The 21,834-nt window shown below is 45.8% G+C and overlaps 1 protein-coding gene across 3 annotated transcripts in view; it reads left to right on the top strand.

The window, feature by feature from the left end:
* The window catches only part of CHCHD6 (coiled-coil-helix-coiled-coil-helix domain containing 6), a 110,962-nt gene that overhangs the window by 69,139 nt on the left and 19,989 nt on the right, over nucleotides 1-21,834 (top strand). For 2 of the 3 annotated variants that reach the window (XM_035546665.1, XM_035546666.2), the window contains one exon: nucleotides 5,890-6,025. In XM_035546665.1, the coding sequence (XP_035402558.1) occupies nucleotides 5,890-6,025 (136 nt within the window). Of the gene's footprint in view, nucleotides 1-5,889; nucleotides 6,026-20,847; nucleotides 21,056-21,834 lie in introns of those variants that run through there. The other variant, XM_035546667.2, reaches the window with a different exon arrangement.

Here is a 21,834-nt window from a genome sequence, read left to right as displayed (position 1 = left end):
CTGAAATTTGGAGACGATGCCCCTATTATGGAAATTGTCACGAGGCTCCACCTTTCCTTCTAATCTATCTCCTTTACACAACGTTACTTCTACACCCCGTGCGTTCCATCCAGATCAGTGCAAAGCCTGGTGCGCAGGGTTTTCAATCCGTGAGGCTGATCAGAGGCGTTTTCTTCCTGATCAGGTTAGTTTATTCTCACGAGGCATGCAGTTTGTTTACACTATGCTAGATTAGCTAGCTAAAATATTACTGAGTTTTTAGTAGATATTTGGGTAATCTATTAGGCATCCTCCATCTCTGACTTCTCTTGCCAAACAGCTGCAAATGACTCTTCCCTCTTTCATTCAAGCCACGTTATCAGTCTCACATCCAGGGTCAGGGAATTCCATAGGTTGTGGTGAGGCCGGCGTGTTTGCTTTGTGACAGTGCCGCGTCCTGGAGCCTGTGATGAAAGTGAGCTTTCTTGGCTGTTTGTTCTGTGCTGATGAGTTTGTTACATGTGAATGAAATGCTTCAATTGTGTTTAATTTTCTGCTGTAAATGTCAAGGATGCAATAATGAGAGAGGATGGAACCTTTCTATGTGCTGTGTACTGCATCTGTCTGGAGTTATTTTCCTGACATGTTAAAGAGGAGCCATCAGAGCCAACTGCTACCCAAGGGAGAAAGCAGTTTTACAGGTCAGTTAACCACTTAGCGGCTTTTGTGTATGTACAGTACTGCGTGGCTGCACACCACATTTATGTGACCAAAACATCACCAGGCTTACTCTGAAATGCGTGTGGCCTACCCTGGATATACAGACGTGCTAACCAACTCTTTGACACGTCTCTGTTTCCTTCCTGACACGTGGAAGCTGCTGCTGCCTGCCCTGGGCTTTGCTCTGTGCTGCCCGTGCACCTCGTTGCTGACCTCCGAGGTTGTCTGCGCTGTGCTAACCGTGGTGACTAATGCGGTTTGCTCGAGTTAGCTCAGACACTGCTTGCAGTCAAATAACGCAGCAGAAAGTAGCTAAGCCAGTTGTTGCGGGGTTTTGCAGCCCACAGGAAATTCCAGGTTGCTGCACCATTTAGGCTGCTTCTTGCAGCTACGTGCTGGAGCTAGCTACCCTCAAGTTGGCATGTGCAAGGGACCCTGTGTAGCTTTGGCTTTCATGTTCTGAGTAGAGGTATCTAAATGTCTAGGTTTAGATACCTTCCATCTCAGTCTTGAGTTTTTTCTCAGCTTGAATGGTTTCCCAGAGTAAAAGGTAAGAAGAGGATCTTGCTCTTACCTCCATCTGGAATCACTGTTCTACCCAGGAAAGCCAAGCGGCGGTGCGCTGCTCACTGTGGAGCTACTGATTTTGCACTAGTCGAAAGAACTGCCAAGTCCTAAGGTTTTAAAGTTGTATCTTCACTTGGCTAGCCTGATCTTTCGGCAGAGTGGAAGCGCTAGCATATATATACACATCTTCCAGCTTCCCCTTGCATTCCCATACCGAGTCCCTAATTCTCCTCCCGAAAGGGGAAGCCGTCAGCAGCACTAGCAAGTAGCCATCGTGCTATGCTTGAAACCTGCTTGTGGGATCTGTATCCTGGTGATACTGCCTTGATCAGCTCTTGAAATGAGGTTGTATGTTTGTCTTCGAGAGCTGTGTGGCTCCTTGATTAATCGGCGGACGTTTAGACCAGCGCACTACCTACTGTTGCAGAGCTTATGATGGAAATTCCTGAAGAACCTTGCTTTAACCTCCCAGACGCGCAGCACTTCTTCATGGGGTTTATAGCCATGTAGAAATGAATTTGCCAGGACAAATGAATGCAGTTACTGACTGGAGCAGCAGTTACCTGCCGCTATTGAACAGGTAGGAGAGGGTTAAGAAGAAAACCTCTTCTGAGCCACTAGATTGGCCCCGACTAAGATGAATGTCTAATTCACTCCCAGCGTCCTTACTGCTGCCAGTAATAAAAAGCTTGCTTCACATATTCACCCCACTGCAGACGTTTCTCTTAAATTAAATATCAAGAGGACATATAATAGCACGATTCCACGCCAAGCCAATATTATCAGATTGATGTCAGCAGTGATAATAGAAGAAGGATAAGTTGATGAGATTTCATTTATTAAATAAAGTAAAGGGAATACGCAGCGATAGAGAGGATTTGGTAACTCTTGATGTGTCAAAATGCAGCGAGATCACACTCGTTCTGTCGTACCTCGAGGGATCGCAGAGAGAAGGATGCCCTTTGTTTCATTTTACGAAAACCTCTTCCTTCTTTTGCAGTCAGACCTGATTTAGCCCCCTCACTGGGAGGGGGGAGCAAGATCTGAAATCACGGACTTCCCGTGTACCTCGCCTTCTGTCCCGCTGCAGAGCAGCGGAGGTTTTTCCCCACTGTGATGGGGCAGGCACTGCTAATGAGTTTTATTCCTAGATTCATCCTTTTCTTTTTCTGCCTGTCATCTTTTATCCGTTCTTCTTTTTCTCTTCCTTTAAACAGATGAGAGCACGCATTACTGGTTTAATCTTTCCTATTCTGTATGACCTGCAGTTGTTTCTGAGGTACTGTCCCCTACCTCCCTGTCTGTATATTCCCCTGGCCTTCCCACCCCAGCCCTTCTCTTTTGCCTTTTTCCTATAAACGAGCCTCTTGCATCTGTTTTCATAATAGCAGCAGCAATTACAAGGCATTTTATTTTAGACAGAGGCTAATTGCCTACCTTCTTGGTGGGAGCATATTATGCTTAAAACCATGCCCCGTTTTAGGAGAAAGGTCAAAGCTTGCTGGTGTTCTGCTCTTTCTGTATTCAAAGCTCGTCCCTTCTCCACCACGTTCCTTTCCCATCACTGCTTAAGAAATAATAATAAAAGATGTTTGCAGTTAGATGCTGCTGGGCTCCGCCAGGTTTTTTGTGTTTAGTTCCTTTTCCTTGCAGATATGGATGCGTAGAGCTGGGCAGCAACTGGTGTGCGGGGCTGTAGTTCCCACTGCTGTGCAAAGGTTGCAACCTAAAATAAATAAAAGGCTTAATGGGAGCAGGAGGGTGACGTCCCTGAGTCAGTAGATGGGACAGGAGTAGTGGTTGCTCTGCTGGGAGGAAAGCTTCTCCGAACCGCTCACCAAAGCAGTCCAAATACCCTTTTTGCTCCAAATGGGTATGGGAACTGCTCTGTTGGACGTGGATGACTTGGGTGTTCCTGGACTCTGCGGGATGTGCTTCCTCGTGCCGAGCTGGCCCTCACTTCTCGTCCCCTTGTTTGATAGATCCCGCTGCATGGTGCAGCACGGTGACAGTTCTCCCCGAGCAGCAGTCGCGTCCCGTTTCAAAGTGAAATGCCATTCGCAGTAGGATTTAACTGGTTTTGTTGAATTTCCAGTTCACTTACGAATGCACTCGTAAGTTGGTTTGTGTGATTCGTATTGATAATTACCTCGGCTGACTTCGTGGTGCATTGATTAGTTTCTCTAAATCTCTTCTGAGAAGGTGGTGCAACTGATGCAGAACTAGACTTGGAGATTTTATTTTGAAGACACAGCAACGTATTGATGCAAAGTGAATATTGTTTATGGCTCTGGGTACCCGCCTTTCAGTCGCCCAAGAAATCCTCTGCGTGGTGAGAAGACACATGTACCAGTGCTGATGGAGGTGCAGGCTTGGCAACGTGCTCTTCTGTGCTCAGTGATCCCTTGCCTCTGGTAGGCTTGAGGCAGTAGCAGGTGCTCGGTAGCTTCTTTTTTTATCATTTCTTGGCTTTTAAATAGCCCTCTGCGCTGGGGGCTGGCTACCAGGGGGCTCCTCGAGCAGAGGGGCACCGAGTTTGTGCTGCTGTCCGTCCCCCAGCTGGCTCCTACCTTTGTTGTTACTCCAGGTAATGCAGACTGATGCCACAGGAGACACAGTGAACGAAAACATAGAAAAACCCTTAATTATGGTAGCTTAATTATGATGGCTCTCCATGCTGACAATGTCAACCTCAAGCATTCTTCTCTATATTTCTCCAAGATATTTGTGCCGTGCTGTTGCAATGAGTACAGAGCGTTTTGTGGCATGCTCTACCTTTTTCTTCCCCCAGCTCTCTGCATGAAAATTACAAAATGCCCTTCAGTTTAACATGGCTGAGTGTAAAAAACCTAATTTTAAAAGTCTTAACTTCTTCATTGAATGGAGGGATTTGGTGGTATTTCCTGACCTGGTATTGTTTGGTATCGTTTCCACAGTCTCGCTGATTTGATTAGAGTGATATTAAAGTTAGTGACAAAGCAAAATGCCAACGTTATGAGTTTCTGAAGCTCCCTCTGAGTTCTCTTCTATTCCAAAATTTGAAGATTTTTTGGAATATGGATTTTTAGGGGATTTAAAGGTGATTTGCTAGAGAACATAGAAATTACAAATGCACGCTAACCTCTAGGGGCTGTGTGTGGAATAAGTTTCTTCTAAAAGCTGTAAGGTGGAAAAAGAAGTCGGTGTCATATTTTGGTGGTTTCTGATCCAAATATTGGTGTTTTAGGGTGTGGCTGTCACACTGGTACTGAAGAAGCCTCAGTCTGTCCGTGTCTGTTGGCAGAGGAGGGCTGAGGACTGAAGAAATGTCCTTTGGAGTATGTCCCTGCCAAACTGTTTGGAGGAAGCAGTGGGGTTGCTGATATGGAAAGGACAATTTCTTTTTTCTTCCTTTGTTCCTTCCACTTGCCTTCCTGAGCACCTTACAGAAATGAGCGTGATTTGGAAACTTATATCTGCGCTCTCCAAAAAAATTTTCAATGATCTTGCTTGAAGATTTCGTGTTTCTTTGAAATCTGTTTCACCTGAGAGAATGAGACATGCCCAGGAACAGGTCATGTTTTCTTCCTGCTTGATTATGAAGCACTGCTGCTGAATGAGTGCCTGTTGTTGTTCCTGGGGAAATGAATATATCATAGCATGGCATTCGTGCCTGCCTGCAGCATCAGGTGCTTTGGGAAGAAGAGGTGCATCTGATATTTGGGCACAGATCTCTTTAAGCCCGTTGGGGCAGGAAATGCAAGGAATTAACTGGATTTATGGTTTAGAAGGCAGCATCTGAGGGCTGCTACACCTAAGCATATGTTCTCTGGTAAAATGTACCGGCGCGATTGTGCTGCAAATTCCTGCAATTTGCGTCTGCCTGGCTGTGCAGCTGATGACACTGTTGTCACTGTGTTTGTGCCATTGTTGCTCGTATTGTTTTACAGTGACCTTCCCTTTATCGGTGCGGTTTCTTATGATGTGCCATATGCACACAGGCACATGATGGTATAAGAGCATCATCCCTAATTGTTCCTGGGTAGCTGTCATTGCCTCTTATGGGGTATGAGTACCACTTCCTTCAGAAATAAAGAAACAGATATCTGGTCTTGCTATTATTCCCTGTTTTTTCGAGTCACTAGGAGAATTACAGTGCTTCCAACCATGTTGGATGTTTTTTTTCAAGTGTTTAAATAGATGAGAATTCGATAGGTGGAGGTAGCTCATTCAACAAGTCCATTCAGTTCCCTGTCAGCCTGTAACAGATCCAGTGCAGGCCCAGCCAGGACTCCGGAGTTCTGCCAAAGATTTCCAATGTGACTTGGGGAAATCATTGAACCTCTTGGAATTGATTTTTCCTAACTGCAGAGGAGATATGATGTTTTATCTATGGGTAAGAACCTTCCCCACCAACCTAGAAAGAATGTGTTCCTTCTTTCTGCTTAGTACTCTGGATTTTTCAGCCAAAAGGCACTGTTGGTCATTTAACCCATTTTGGTGATCGCTGTTTTTACTGGTTTCTTTATTTTTTAGGGCTAGGTGACTCTCAATACAACAGTAGTGACTGTGCCACTAGTAATGTAGTAGTAAGTGGGTGAAAACTCCCCTTTGCACATCTTTCTGTTCTTGTTTTCCCTGCAGGAGGAGGAATACTGATCCTGTCTGTGCAGGTCTGCAGTCTGAAATCCTGAAGTGCTACCAAGAAAACAAATGTGAAGTGCTCAAATGCTCGGAACTGGCTAAGGAGTATCAGCGCTGCGTTAGTGCAGCTCAGAAGGTAACAAAAGCTTCCCTGATATACTTGTGGGCTTTGCTGACTTGTTTTGCATGGTGTTTTCTTCTGGGAAATGTCTCTGAGATCTGTAGTATCTGATAGTTAAACTGTGGTGTTCATAGGAGGCAATTTTTCCTCAGGATCCATTTTGCACATTCACATTCATTCCACGTTTCTCAGTCATGCTGTGGTATGTCCCAGCAGTGGGTCCTGGGGTACTGAGCTGCTACCAAAACATTAGTGCTGATGCTCCTTGGTTTCAAAGTCAGCCACAGTGATTTTCCCACGTTTTGCCTTCTTGGATGCTGTGTTCTGCAAACAGTAGGGAAATCCATTTTGCCAGTGTTGGCAACATTTTGAACGGGCTCCAAACATCCTCGCTCCCATTATGGGACCTCACAATTGGAGGTCTTGCTTCCTTTCTTGGCTGCATGAGGAAAGCTGCTTTACTGGGCAGAGTTGCTGCCCCTTGAAGGAACTGCACGCTCCTGAAAGCTCTTTGTCATGTGCAGAGGTCCAGCAAGGCCACAGCTCTGCCGTCAGAGATGCAGAGCCCTACTAGCTTCTGTTGATGCCTTAGGACAGTGACTGCTCAGCACCTTGGAAAATCTGTGGCTATTAAAACAGGTGAAGGAGAAATGAAAAAAAAAAACAGTATTTGAATGTTACAACTAGGATATAGTCTTGGAAAAAGAGCATGGTAAGACAAGCTGCTGCTTGGGATGTCCGGAGTGTAAAGGATGTTCTCCATGTGAGAATTCAGCCAGCTGTCCCTCCAGGGCAGACTTTTTTTTTTTTTTTTTAAATTCTTGAAGGGTGTTGAAACTCTATAGTAAGGTGGATTTGGGGAAAGCATAGAGCCTTCTGGGAATAGAGAACTGAGACTCCTCTCCTGGGATTATTAATATGAAGGCAGGGGGTGGGGGGAGGTGGAGATCTCATCGAAGCAGTCTTTCTCTGTCGCATTAGCATTGTGAGGGGAAGCTGTATGGCTGATTTAAGTATAACATGAAACAAGCTGCCAGCCGGCTCCCAGAAGAAGCCCGACAGAAGGAGATGGGAAAATTGTCAGGATATATTAGACCAAATGTTGTTGCTAGTCCTGGTGGAATTTTTTTCCTTCCTGTTTACAAAGAAGGTCTTTGTATGTCTGCAAATCAGCAAGGTTAAAGCTGCCAGGGAAAGGGCTTCTCTCTGATATCTTTAAAGCCCCCAGCTCCCAAAACGTGTGGTTTCTTTTTCTTTCTCAGCTTTAAAGTAAAGCAGTGCCTTTGCTGCTGCACAATCTGTGCCCTCTGTTGCTGTGTGCAGAGCACTGGCGCATCTACTGCCAGCCTCCGTTACCTGATGCTTCCTCCTTGCCTCCTGTAAATCAGGCTTGTAGCCTTTTCAGTGGAGTATATCTTTAGCAAATGCATTTACCAATACATCTTTATTGCATGCAGTGCGGGCGGAATGTGATTACCAAAGAAGACAGATTGCATTAAACTTCAGCATATTTGCAAGCTGCGGCTCCAAGCCGCCTGAGAAAGGGGCTGGGATGCTGCCAGCCCTGAGCCCCAGCCCGACATTATTAAAGAGCAAATTGGAAGCTAAATGACTGGTAACAGCAGAGGGCAGTGAAAGATCCTATTAACTTGGAGCTTGTTTGGATTTGTGTGATTTTTGTATTTTTGGGGGGGAGGGCGTATGCTTTCTGTATAAACCAAAAGCTGGGGGTGGTCTGGGTTCCCAGAGTGTTCAGTGAACTTCAGAAATTTTTTCCCCACTCTTTTGGAAACTTCTTGGAAGGAGCAGTACACAGGAGATGAACTTGCTGTGTAGATTATGACAGGGAATCTCCTTGCCCTGCTTTAAGAAGGGGCTAGAGATACTAAGGCACAGGTAACTAAACCTTGCAGCTAGATATAGGCACTAAAAGGCTCTGCATGTGCAAATTCCAAAAGACTTGTGCGAGGAAATACATGTTCTGTAGTTCCCTTTATCCCAGGACAGCTCGAGCCCTGACAATTTGCCTTACTGCTCTTACCGAGTCCTCTGACTCGTGAGATATATATGTAATGATCACAAGCTGTTGTGTTTTTTCATGAAGGACTATAAAACTCCCTCCTCCCTTCCCCATTTAAGCTGTTATTTTTCTTTAAGTTTAAATTAGCATCTTCTACCAAATGGCTTTCTGTCTCACGCATTCCTCATTCAGGAAATTCGGGTTGGAGGAATGTGGGAAAGAAGGGTCAGAATCTCTTGATATTTTTTTCTTTTCCTTTTTTTTTTAAACATGATATGTTTGCCAGTATAGAGGATGTTGTAATCAAAGCTGGATGCGGGACTTAGCTCACTTGCATGCTGGTGATTTGTTCTTCTGCTTCTTACTAAAGGTTTTATAAGGCTTGGTGAATATTCTTTAATGAAGCATCTGGTTCTCTGCAAGTTCTTTTTGATGGCTGGTTAAATGTCTCCAAGGCATGGTATACATTAGACGCACAGAAAGCAAGCTCTAGATTTCTAGGCTGAAAATTACAGTTTACAGCGGATTACTGTAATTCCTTGCATCTTCCCCCGTACTGTGCTGCTCCGAGACCATTCCTTTGGGCACCCATTTCCCTTTGCCTATTGCTACGCGCGCTTCTGGTCCAGGAGGTGAGATGCACCCTCAATTACCTCAGCCCCACGGACGGATAGATCGGGAAATAATTTCAGGAGTTTGGAAATCTATTTTCTGCTCCCATTTCCTGTGGAGGCCCTCGCACTGGAGCAGGTTACTACGTACCGTAGTGCAGGATAGAGACGTAAATGGTGTTACCTGGTTTGTATGTGGTCATCTGGGCTTCTTTTGCAGTCAAGGGAGAGAAAGAGGCACAGCTAGAGCACGGTGCGTCTGGTCCTAAAACAGTCATGTAAAATAGGCCAGCTGAATTGCCATCCTCGGGTGAGTATTTCTCTCTGCTGTGTAGGAGGCATACCCAGCCCATGAACTCCAAAGTTAACACGTACAGTTGGATGTTACTTAGGGGAGCAGGATCCTCTCCTGGATGTAGCTAGCACGCTCGCGACGTGCTCTGTGTACCCTGCTCACTAGCTTTGCCGGTTTTGCTCTCCTGAATGTTAAATTTTGCTTGTGTCATCACGGGCTCGCTGCAGCAGCAGCAGCCCGCGTGGGCTCTGGGTTGCTTTCTGCATCCTGAGCTTTGCTTATGTCAAAGCCCTCTGACTTTAGAGGACGTTACTGTAATGTCTCCTGTTTAATTTAGGAGTGTTTTATCTTTTCTGGTGGTCTGTTTTCGTGGCTCTGCAGAACTTCAGCTACAGCCTAAGAATCGCTGGTTTTAAATCTAATAAAAGCTGGGATAATGGGACAGCTGTGGGAGGGGCAGTTCCCATTGTGTCTTTTAAAATTGCCTGTAGTTTATTGACCGCAAGTTTCACCAAGAGCTACTGCTGCCGCTAGATAATGAGAATTGAAAATTGCTGCTGCTGTTTCCCCGAGGTTTTATCTTGTGCCAATGAGAAGAGGGTGTGGAAGGAAAAAGGAGAGTGGGCAGTGGAAATCTGCGTAATTTCTTATTTTGAGCCCAGATGGAAGGGAAAAACAAATTATTTTTTTGAAGTCAGAGCCCTGTTACTGAATTGCTCCCCCACCCTGCGAATGCGCGCTCACATGCGAGCTTTTCAGAATATTTGTGACCCCCTTCTGCTTCCTCTACGTCCTCTTCACACCAGCAGGCAAATCTGAATTTCCATAGAATTTTACTTAGCTAATTTGTTATGTAATTGGTGGCTATACAAGGGAATCTCCGACCAGCTGCCACTTGAAAACTGTGGCCTCTGGTGACCACGTATTAACGCGGTGTGCGATTTTGAAGAGTGCTGCTTCTCGCAACTGCGTGCGAAGAAATGTCTGCTGGTAAAGAGCATGTAGCCCTTTTTTTTCCCAGGTGTTCTCTTAATGTCTCTAGGTGCCTGTCTTTCACAGAGGGACCAAGGTGAAATATTTTGCGCTCTAGCTCCTGGCCAAACCAAGTTATAAAGAGCTGCATAGTCAGACACATGTATTCCCTTGTCAATAGGAGGGGTACACATTGAGCTGGGAGCCCTTCATAATTCCGCTCTCTTTCTCCCTGTTCTACATCCAGCTTCTCACAAGCCTGCTATTCATAACAGACAAAGGTAAACCTACTTCTATCAAGGCTTTAGGGCTTGTCTACATAAGGAAATTACAATGCAATAAACTGGCGAGCGAGTTTATTGTGCAGCAACTTCGCTGTATGTGAACGGTCTTGGTTGGTAATGGCAGGACGGGAAAATTCGCCCTCGTTTGCTGTGAGTCACTCTGCTATGCAAACAAGCCCGTGCAAAACACTGCCCGGATTCCAGCGGAGGTAGCCTTGTAACGTAACCTTGAGTCTGCTGCATTCTCCTTTACCCTTGGCTGTAATAAAAAGTAATGTGGTCAATTTACTGCTCTTACTTTTCCAAGCGATCCCTGTGAAGGCCCGTTTAACACACAGAGCATTGCAACTCTGCCTCAAGTTTACTTCTGCTCCGTGGGCAGTGACCTAGGTTGCCGTTACTGAGCAGATGCAGCAGATAGCCGTGCAGCATCCCAGCCTGCTGGAGCAGTTCTGCTCAAGCTTTTTGGATCCCGCTGGAGTGTGGTGTGCTGGGAACTGCTGTTTCCAGACCTCAAATCTCTGCTGAAGATAATCAACTCCAGGAGGCATTGGGTGCCGCGGGCAGGTGTCTCTGACCAGCAGGTATCGTTAGACTCATGTATAGAGCTGTTGCCATTCTGTTGGGTTGCAGAATGCTTTGTAGATTGTTTTATGTAGAGGTCAGTGGTCAGTGTGCATGCCTGGGGGAACTTTGACCAGGTATACTGAGAAATGCTGGGATTCTGCCTCCCTCCCTGAGGTTCTGCAGAGGTAGATCCTAGCTGTCAGAGTCTGGTAGAGAAGATACAAATATATCACAAGGTATGCTGCTTTCAATACAGTATATCTAACTTGGAAGGCTCTAGGGTTGTTTGAGCTTTCTGAAATCCAACTTTGTGGTTTGAGATAAATCTGTGTTCAGATCAGGAGCGTGATGCACGCAGCCATCCTCAGCCAGGTATTTGCCTGCCCTGCCTCTCGTCTGTCTGTCCTTGTTCAAAGCAAACATATCTGTAAAGTGTTTTTCTTGCTTTCTCTGTAAAGTCAATTCTCTTTTTTAATCTTTCTCTCTCCCAACCTTTATTTGTGCAAATGCTGTGGTGATAACACTATCGGAGGAGTTTATGACTCAATAAATGGCCCCCACAAGGGAATCGGTGGAGAGGCCGCAAGCTGCAGGCAGCTGCTGTTTATTTAGTCGTAAACACAGAGGAGAGCGGCGCTGGATTAACTGTACCCGAGCATCCCCTGACCTGTTATTTGCAAAGGTGAAAATGATCCATATTTTGCTTCTATTTATAAAGGATAGAAATGGTTATTGTTTTGATTTTTTTTCAAGGCAGCGATTCCTGGTTCCGGTGAGTCTTTGGTCCTTACACGTTTCCTATCCCCTGAGTTCATCAGTTGATAAACTAAAAATACAGAGCTGCCTGAAAGGACATAAACCGCCATCTTAATATATGAGGCATGTCCCAGAATAAAATGCTGGCCTACTTAAAATGGAAATGGCTGCTGCATATACCCGGTATTCATGAAACTGGAGGCATAAGTTCTTTATTTGCTCTGTATCTCAGCACTTCACAAAGCCCTGATGTTCCTCACAGCTTGGCATATTGTCAGCACTTATTAACCCAACTACCTTCTCTCTCTGCTGTTTGCCCAAACATAAAAAATAAAGCCCAAACACGACACATTCTGGAGTTTGCCATTTTCGTAGAAAACAAGAGCACAGATAAGCTTAAAACTTTATTTTGCTCAGTTGGCCGTGCTTCAAGGCTCCTCTTCTAGAGGTATTTTGTCCATACCCTCCGACATTTTTCTCTCAAGTTCTTGTAGGCTTTGCCTGGTCTGGAAGGAAGACTGCCTGACCCCGTTTCTCTCCTCCAAAACAATCCATTGTCTGACAGTCTAACTCACAGTCTGCATTTATTTATTTTGGCTCTGTTTTTTGCTTTTTTGTCTTTTTGTTTATTTTTTGACATCATTGTAGTGAGGCAGAATTGCCTTTGGGTCTAATTTCTCACTTAATGATTCCGATCTCAGATATACTTACAGGTAAAGTTAATCTAAATGTGCATGTTTCACAGATGGTTTTGAAGGAAGCTGTTAAAAGAGGGAAAGAAGTCAGAACATCATTACAGTTTCTGGAGTTGGACTAGATGGCATCTCATTACGTTTAAAATGTGGTCTGTGCTATAGCTCTTTCTGATTTAAAAGTTAGTTTGCCTGAATCTGTTTGAAAGCAGCCTGAAAAATATTCTGCAGTAAAAAATACCGTAAGAGCTGGCCAGTGAGGAACAGAAGTCAGAGCTGACTTTACGTGGTGTGGTCTTTGGGAGGGTGAATCTGAAAACAGGCATTTGAAGTTGGGAAATCAAAATCTCGTTTATCGTTCTCTCTTTTAAAATTATTTCTTTATTAGCTTCAATTAATGGGACCTACGTGGATCTACTTCATCTAAGAGGTTTCCCAGGTTCTGGGTTCTCTGTATGGCGTATTAGGAGGTGTTTTCCTGAGAACTGTAGCCTGTTTGCAGCCAGGCTTATCTACTATGGGAAATAGTTGCTCGGGGGTGCGAGAGTGTTGTGATACATCATGCTGTTTTAATGCCAGATTTTTTCACAAAAGATTTGTAGCACTGTGTTGGCAAGTTGGAAGTGGAAATTCTTACTCAGATTAATTCTGGGAGACTGATGACCAAGCAGTCTTGGACAGAAAGAAGTTGATTTCCAATTTTTAAACTGCGTGTTTTGCTGCTGAAGTTAGATTGAAACAGATCCACAAAAATTGCTGTCGATAGCGACTGCTGGTTAGAAGCACAAGGTCAACGGTCAAATGCCTTCAGACTCCCAGGAAGTTCCAGAACTGCCCTGACTTCCATAACTTGGTGCTAATGTTACATCCATTCTCTGACAACTTGGCTATAACTTGGGAAATTGTATCCGCGATGCCAAAGCCTTCATGACAAACTGGGGAAACCAAAGATTTGTTATGCTTGTTGTTGGTCTTAGTCCATGCAAGAAGGTCTCCTGCTTCACGCAGCCCGCAGTTCTCACACACCATCCATCAGCTGTTTTATTAGCAGCTCTTGGGGCTGAATACCTTGAGGACTAATGGGATTTGCTGCTTTCCCCAATCCGTTGGATTTGTCTGTGTGGATAGCGTGTACAGGGGTTATTCTGGTGGCACTGGTCCTCATCAAGTGGAAGAGTTACTACCAAGCAAGCAAGACTGCTCTACCTAGACCTTTGCAGTGCCAAGGAGAACGTGGGAAGGTAATGAGCACCCCATGAGCCCTCTTAGTAGTAGGATGCCGATCCTCCTTTGACGTGCCATAGCTTGGATGAGAAAAGAAGGCCTAGGGAAGTTGTTCTGATGCTGCTTGCTTGCATTTGTTCTCCCAGAGAATCTCTGCCCAGGGCTGGGGAACATTCATCTGTTACAAAACCTAAACTTAGTGGGGAGAGTTCCTTGGGAATCCTGCCTGCGTTAATTGTGGATTTCATCTCTTTGTGGCTCTGTCTTTGTGCCCAACAGGCCTCCTTGCCTGGAGGTGTTACCTGCTATGCTTGGAGTGCTTCCAAAGCACTTTCAAGCCATCAGTCCTAGCTAGACCTTCTCAGGAGAGGTGAAGTAATGTTACTGGACTTCAGGGCTGTGGGTACAGGAGCAGGATGTGTCACAGAGAGCACCTTACAGCAATGTGCATATAGTAATAGAGGTAGCTCTGCTGCCACTACGCTGATCTGTTGGCAAGAAACATTTCAGGTTCTAACCTCTTTTTTGGTTAGAGGCCTCTGGGAGGCCTTTAAGGGTTGGGGAAAGGCTCTTAGACCTCTGTCAGCATTCACAGAAACTGTCCAGAAAACCAGCACTGCTAGGATTAGGATTTGTTTCCTTTGTAACGCGAGGGAAGCAGGTAGCGAAGTCTTGAGTCAGGGTGGTGTTGCAGCATCCTGTGTGTTTCGTTGTTTCTGAAGCTGGAGAAGAGTGCTGCTCTGCTGGGTTTAGCCTGAATGTGTCCAGCAATGCTGACGAAATTATTTTGACAATGTGTTCGCTCTTTGTCCCTGCTGAATGCCTGTTTGTCCTGCGTAAGTGGATTTCAGGATCAGCCAACCTCCAGCTCCGAATTGCTCTAATAAGGTAAGGTAGGTAGGGTTTAAAGGTCATTTTGCAAGCAGCTGGCTCCCTGCATGTATTAGGGGGAATGATTTTTAAAATAATGCTGTTGGAAAGCTGTTGATTTAACTTTTCAAATATCTGTACTCTGTAAAATCTCAGCTCTTCTGCCTCCGTCCTTCAAGCTCTCTGCTCGCCCTCTGCCTGCTTATCTTTCTGTCATTTCCGATTACCTCCGCCCATCTGCCTCTGCATTCTCTCCCACTCGGTTTATCAGGCTGTGTTTGCTGCCCGCAAGGACTGGTTTTATTTTTCGGAGCAGATCGTCTGCTGGGTTACTCCACTGAGCTGTGTAACAGAGAGATAAGGGTTACTTGGTTCAGTCTGTTAGTAAAGCATTATTATGCTGGTCCTTTATTGGGGGACTGGGAGCTCTGAACAACATCCGCTACATCTGCAGGCTTTTGGTGTGTTTGCATGTACCTCGTTCCCTTCTGAGAAGGAATTTAGCATTGGTTAATGCAGATCATGAGATTTATATTCTATTTTTTTGACTCCTGAACAGGTTAGCGTGTGCACAGTGATCATTCCAGCTTTCTGTCTGGGGAGTGTGTTTCAGTCCTTACCTGGTCTGAATGCTTCATGTGGAAATGGAGAAGATTTTCTTCAATTATTTGTTCCCTGGATTCTCTCTTAGAGAGTGCCAGCAAGAGTGACTGCAAGCATTCTGGTGATCTTTATGCTGTAGACATGCTGCCCCAAGCCATATTAGCAGGAACAGCTGAGAGCTTTTGTCTTCAGCAGTGCTAGAGGTGGCCTGCGTAAGGTTACCGTCGTTCAATAAGCTCGGTAATGTTTCTGGGCCCTGGGATGCTGGCAGTACCAGTACATCGTCTGTTAGTAATGAGCCTAAGTGTAGTCAGGAGTATTCCAAGGCTCAAAAAATCTTCTGAAGTCTTGTTAGAAATACAGAACCATTGAAAAATGTATTGGACACAGTGATTGAGGTGGGATTCATCCCAGCTGTGTGCGCCATGAGCTGCTATGGGGAAGGCGCTGTGATAGGGCTGGGGTGCACTAGAGGAATTTTGTGGTGACCCTGCACTGCACCAGTGGCCACTTTCCTGTTCTGCAGAAGCCAAGCACACGGGGCACCACGTTGTTCAGGAAGAATAAGCACTTTGGACACTACTGAACGTGAACCTTTACTCTGCTCCAGCCTGTGCCGACATGGGGCCTGTGCGCACACAAAGCGCTGTCATGGACGTGAGGTCTCAAGTTTCTTGTTTAATGCCGTATCAAATACCTGCTGCTTGGGAGATGGGCAAGAGAGAGGTCCCAGGCTGCCTGAGACGGTTCCTCGTGCTTCATTTTGCTGAGACTTGACATTTGCTGCAATAGAGACCCATAAAATGCGGGGAGGTCTCTCCAATCATGTAGGTATATTAGCAGGTTTCTTGCACTGATGGATTAAAGCCAGGCTGTGCTCAGTAAATGTGGATAAATAATAAAAGGTGAGATTGTGTGCAGTGATCCCAGGTCTCCTTCCTCCAGCTGCCACCTTCTGCCTGTTTGCTGGGAACCTTTGCACACACAAATGGTTTTGCTTGAGAGAACAGGCTGTGCACTATTTCTGACATAGCCAAAGGTGGCTGATACAAAGCCAAAGGAGAGCTTCTCTCTCAGGGACTGAAATGTCAACAGAGATGTAGTACTGCCTTACAGGGCCCTGACTTGCTTTTGTATAAAAACTGAACAGATGTTGGAAGGTCAGGAGCGTTACCATGTACAGAGCAAGCCCTAGAGAGCAGGGCAAAGCCTGCTCGAGTGTCCCAGGTAACGTTGCTCTGAGTTTAATGTGCCGGCACTTCCCCTCACGTGTGGCTGCTTGGTCTGTTCCCCTGCAGCCACGTCTGGATTTTTACCCCAGCTAAGAAAACAGGACTCGTGTAACCGTGTCGCGTGTCGGTGAGCGTGCTTTTCGTCCCGCTCTCCGAACCTGCTGGTGAGCTGCGGTGATGTTCCTCAGAAGGCACAAAGGCTCTGAAGTAATAAGTTCCTGTGTATCTTGTGAAAGCAGGCAATTAGGTGGAGGAAAGAGACCCCAGTGGTGCCTGTGCAGGGGGAATTGTATCGACTGACCCTTTATTAGACATCAGTTTGGTCACAAAGGAACTGAACTTTGAGAAGTGAATCTGGAAGAATCCAAGGGACATCAGCTCTGTTCCTGAAAGGGCTTGTTTCCACGTTAGGCTTTCCTAAATGTAGGGGGCTGACTCGCACTCACCGCTATCATCAGCTTCATTGAGGGGCTCAGCAAGGGTGGCACTGTAGCACAAGAGAGAACAGCCTGGTTTTTAGGGTCCTTTGGAATAAACCTTCTCTGTGTAATCAATTCCTTGCTCACTTTTGAGAAATGGAAGCAGACTTCTTGTTGTGAGAGAGGGCCCAGCCTCAGTTAATGCAAGTTGATAGCCCGATCCTTTAATACAAGTTCTCTTTTTTTAGGATGAGATAAAAGATACAGCATTGGGTGTGAGCAGCCTGGAAGAAGAAAGAGCTGACAGGAGGAAGACCACAAGCTACTTTAAACCCTGCACATCTCTCCGTGCTGCCCGGTCAAATGTTTCACCAGGAAATGTACGCCCTGGTCCAGATCCTAGCTGGCCTGAGCTCCTTCTCCTGCACATCGCCAAGACCTATGCTTAGATGTCAGTTGTCAGCTTCTTGGTGTCTTGTTTTTGCTGCTGCATTTTGAGGCAGGACAGCAGCTGAGATGGGGGAAGAGGAATGGTGAGTCCAAGGACTGAAAAGACAGCTGTGAGCGACGTAGCCTAGGGCCTGTCGGTGTTCAGGTGGGTGGCCGTGGGATCATTGGCTGCAACCTGGGGGGCTGTCACATCTAGCAGTCATCATTCAGAACTTGCTGATAGGGTTGATGACTTTTGACCATCTTTTTTGGTCCCCCCTGGTCACCCTTGCCCGTCTATCATTAGGCACACTTTGACATGTCTGATGGGAGCTTGTTGCAAACCTTCGTGGCAGCGGGGAGCAGCAGTTGTGGAGCGTGGCCGTTGAGGAATTGGTCGTGTCAGCAGGTCTGCATGTGGGCTTTGGGCAGTGTAACAGGGGATCGTGTTTATGGAGTTTTCACAGCCCATGTGAGTACAATGATAGGCTTTGAAGCATGGTTTCCTCTGTGCTTCGCTTTCCCACAAAATCTTCAGGCATGATCCATCAAGGAGTGTGAAATATATTTAAAATCCCAGTGCAGCCTTTTTCTTGCAGTCAGCAGGGTTGTGCTTTCTTCTCTGGTGTGGAGTTGTTTGCTGTTGAGAATAAGCGGTCTCTTTTCTTGTGATTCCTTACCTCTCTTCGGGACGTGATACCATCAAGAAAACCAGCTGTTCCAATCTGAGAGTCTGCCTCTGCCTTCCTGCTCCCTTGTTGATTGTGTTGAATCAATGAATTGTTGCAGTACTACAGAAAAAAAGGATGTGAAGAAATGAAGAGTTAGATCACACAACAGAAGTATAGAGGAGAGGATTCAGTTCACAGTGGCTGTGTCTGGAACCAGATCTGCTCTGACAATAGCAATCCCCTCATAGCATCTTGAATCTCAGATCCAACTTCTTGCATCAGTAAGTTGTGGGGTGTGTGGGATCCCACGTGGAGAAGAGAGCTATCTGAGCTCCTGGGGAGACCTGACAGCCAGTCCTGACTGCTCCCGCTGGGAAGATGGTGGCTTTGATAGGTCTTAGGGAAAAAATACTTAAAAGAACAGAAGCAAGCAAGATAATTCCTGGATGGCAGCTGTGGCAGAAGGACGTGGTACAAAATATTCTTCTTGTAAATACTGCAAACTGGAGTTCTGACTCTCTTAGCATCCTGAACTGCTGTCTCAAACCTTTGTCAACATGGGCTTTTTGCCTGTGACTCAGGTTCAATGGCAACTCTGTTCAGCCAAGAAAACTGCCAGGTTGTGCTTTGACTTTGGTTCCAGCTGTTCAGGGCAAGAAGCTTTCACTGCTGCTATGAAAAGCTTTTCTTAGGGGACAACACAAAGCAGTAGGAGTGTTGTGGTGCTTGAAGGCTGGAGTAGACATCCTCCCCTGAGAAGTGTCTTCCAAAGCACAGCAGTCTAGTACACTGTCATGTGGATAAAAGGCTATAAGGATTCTGCATTAATCTGTAGCTGTCTCCAATTAATCTCTCTAGTAGTTTCGAATCCAACTGATGTTTGGACCCACCAGCCGGGTATGTAAAGGAATTTCTTCAGTAGCTCTGAACTGCTCCACAAGCCTCTAGGCTCTAACTGTGCATCTGGGGCCTGCCTGCTCTTTTTCACCATCCTTGGTTCTTGCTCCTTCTTGTTCTTGCTTCACTCTCTCTGTTGTTTCTTTCCTTGGCTCCATCAGTCTTGGTCTGTATTTGACCACAGTACCTGGTTGCACTTCCATCCTGACAGCAGGTTGGTAAGTCGATGCCATGCTGCATGTTACACCTCAATCAAGCTTGCATTCTTCTTGATAATTGCTTTAGAATGAACAGTTGGAAGCGTTTCTTGATCTTGGCACAAATTTCTCAAGTGCCCCTGAAGTTTTGACAGGCTTCTTTAATTGCATGTTGTAGAGCTGTAAGAACCTGTCCTGATTTCTGACTTGGGATTTATTATTTGCAAGCTTACTTTTAGGTATGCACTTGCTTCTCTTTTTTTTTTTTTTTTTTTTTTTAAGGTTTTCAAAACTATTTCCCTGAGGTTAACTACTTGGAATAATTGTCTTTAGCTTAAAACCCACAGAAATTTGCCATTCCCGTTGATCAGGATCTAGAAAAGTGCGTCATTGAGGAACCCCTACTTCGACCCACTGGCACTAGAATCAAGTGCTATATAGCACTGCCAAGTTACTCTCTCTGGTGTTTTCAGACTGTTTTGAGGTATGCTGAATTCAAGTCTGTTAGGAATGCCACGCTACCGCTGTAGTGGGTCTCTGTTAGCTCAGGACAGTGCATGGCAAATGTTCGAGCTATGGGCAGGGGTAAATTGTTCTGTGATGGAAGCTCAAACTTGGGAAATTATACCTATATTCTAAACCGTGGCTCTGTGGTACCTGTGAGTGATCTCTTCCTCACTACCTAGTATGAGTAGCTCTGGCCACCTATTGATTTTTTCTTTTAGTATGTGCAAGAAAGCTAGACACACACTATTGCCTACTTTTGCTGCTTCCTCCTCCCGTTTTCTCTTTATTTACTCACCCCTTTCTAGAGTCTGGGCTCAGATTTTCCCTTTCCCTCTGTTTTCATTTTTTTACCTGCTTCCTTCCAGCGTCCCTGCACCCTCTCCTTTCCTCTCTCCCTCCTCTCCTCTCTTCTGTCCCCTTCGTTTGAGTTCCTTTCATTTTAAAATCTGTATTGGAGCTGACACCAGCCTGCCTGTTCCCTGCAGCACTGAACTGGCAGTTTGGAAAGAGGAGGCTGCAGTTCCCTTAGGGGGCAAGACAGAGTTCAGTATCTGTCTTATTTTAAATGTGCATCTTAACATGGCTGATCAGAGGAGCAGAGAAATCTTTGGGCTCTGAGTACTGGAAGCTCATAAAGACGTAGAGTAATCCTCTGCATCCCCCTGCGCCCCTCAGTGAACGTGAAAGCTGCTTGGCACAGGGGAGACTGGCTCCAGGAACCACGGGCAAGATTGAGGGACTCTCCATCAAAGGAGGGTAGAACGGTGTGCATGCTCGTGTAAGCATCGCACCTTCTTTTTCTGCTTCAGCTTCCTTCTCATCTCGTCAGATTTAAATGCAATTTTTTAACCCTGAAGGATCCCAAGGTGCATTACCTAACTGCATACCAACCTTGTAGGATGCTGTTTGCCTTGGGCAGGTGAAAGATTGATCGCTGATCGTCTCGCTCCTATGGTACAGAGACAAGCTGGGGTATCCCTCTTCCGTGTCCTTACCACAACCAGTGCCACGGCAAGATGCAAGAGATGGGTTTGCTGGTTTCCCGGGATGAGTAGCAACACTTCTAAGGCAGGCTGCATACCCAGCTGGTGTATTCCCCAAATGGTTTTGCTGTGCAGCTCTCGCTGCTGGCATCTGTTCAGGCAGCGCTGCGACATACTCACCTAAAGAGCAAAACAAAAAGCGGGCGCGTAACGGTTCAGCAGCTCTCACCAGCACATTAGGATCAGAAGTGAGGGACAGCGTATTGAATTAAAGCTGCAGCCATAATTTTAGTTTGGACCAAATGCATGTAGTTTGGCAGAACAGCAGGGTCCTGATTCTTGTAAAAATGTCATGGCCCTGCAGGAATATGGGAATATGGGTCAGGACCTCTACTGGAAACCTTCTGCCAGCCATGTTACTTTCTGCTGCACAGGCTACTTTGGTTTAGCATAGACACAGGGGAAGAACTGCTTCTTCCTGCAACATATTGCAACTTTCTGATTCTTCAGGTGGTCAAATTGGTCTGCATTGCTGAGGGTGTTCAAGGTAATTGCAGCAAGAAGTGTGGGAGAGGCTGCAAGCTCATCCTTTTCATGTTTTCTTTTAGTATCATTGAATGGTGAGAAGCCTAACCCATCCGAGGAGATGCCTGGCAGCATCAGGACTCAATACCAGATGATTGTCAACTGGAGAAATACAATGACCATGCTCAGAGTAGGTTAAATAAAGTAGGTTCTGCTCCGGAGAGAAAGGAAATATGCAGATGGCTATGTCTCAGTTCTTCAGAAATGCTCTAATAAATTGGAGAAAAAGTACTCTGGTAGGATCTCAGTGTTTGTTCTGACTTTCCTTTTACTTAAGGAAAAAAGTAGTCGTTAAAACTTCCCAGTTGGAGACTGGTTTCCATTAGTGAAAAGATGTGTGTGAGAGATAGAAGAACTGACTGCTGGGCTGGATGGATTTGGCCTTCTGTTCTGCTTCTGCTTTTTTTTTGCCAGAGGATCCGTGGTTTTTGGACTGTGACGAGGTGTGTTCGGTTGCTGTCCTTGTAGCAGTTTGCTCAGTATTTGTGGAAGAGGTTGTGCATTTGAAGTGGGTGGGGAATGGAAACAAGAGCTGGCACCGTACAGCTGATTTCTTCTCTGCAGTGCTACATATTCAGTTGTCAAATTTTCCTCTACTTTCTGAAAATTTTTAGTTTTGTGGTTTAAAATAGCAAGTAGAGAAAGAGGATTCATTGCCTGCGAGAAGGGTTGCTGGAGCCAGGTGGCAGATAGACCTTCCCCAGCTGTGTTCTTTCAGCCCCTTCCTGCCCTGAAGATGGCTCTGCTGGAGCTTTGGGCCCCCTGGAGGTGTCTGTCCGTGTCCCCTGTCCTGACATAAAACTGCTGCTCATAGGCTGCAATCCTGACTTGGCATTATTCTTCCTCTCAGACCTTTCCTGACCAGTGAAGCTGCTCTTTACAGACTGTCAGTTTTTCTGAAACACGACATACCACCACGTCCTTCCCAGAGCAGCTTCTGTATGTGGGGGAGCTCTGGATGACGGGGTGGTAAAATCGCCTGAACTGCTCGAACACTGCCACCGTTGCTG

This window comes from Cygnus atratus, chromosome 10, assembly GCF_013377495.2.
Source record: "Cygnus atratus isolate AKBS03 ecotype Queensland, Australia chromosome 10, CAtr_DNAZoo_HiC_assembly, whole genome shotgun sequence".
NCBI lineage: Eukaryota > Metazoa > Chordata > Aves > Anseriformes > Anatidae > Cygnus > Cygnus atratus.
This window is presented reverse-complemented; position numbering and strand designations above follow the sequence as displayed.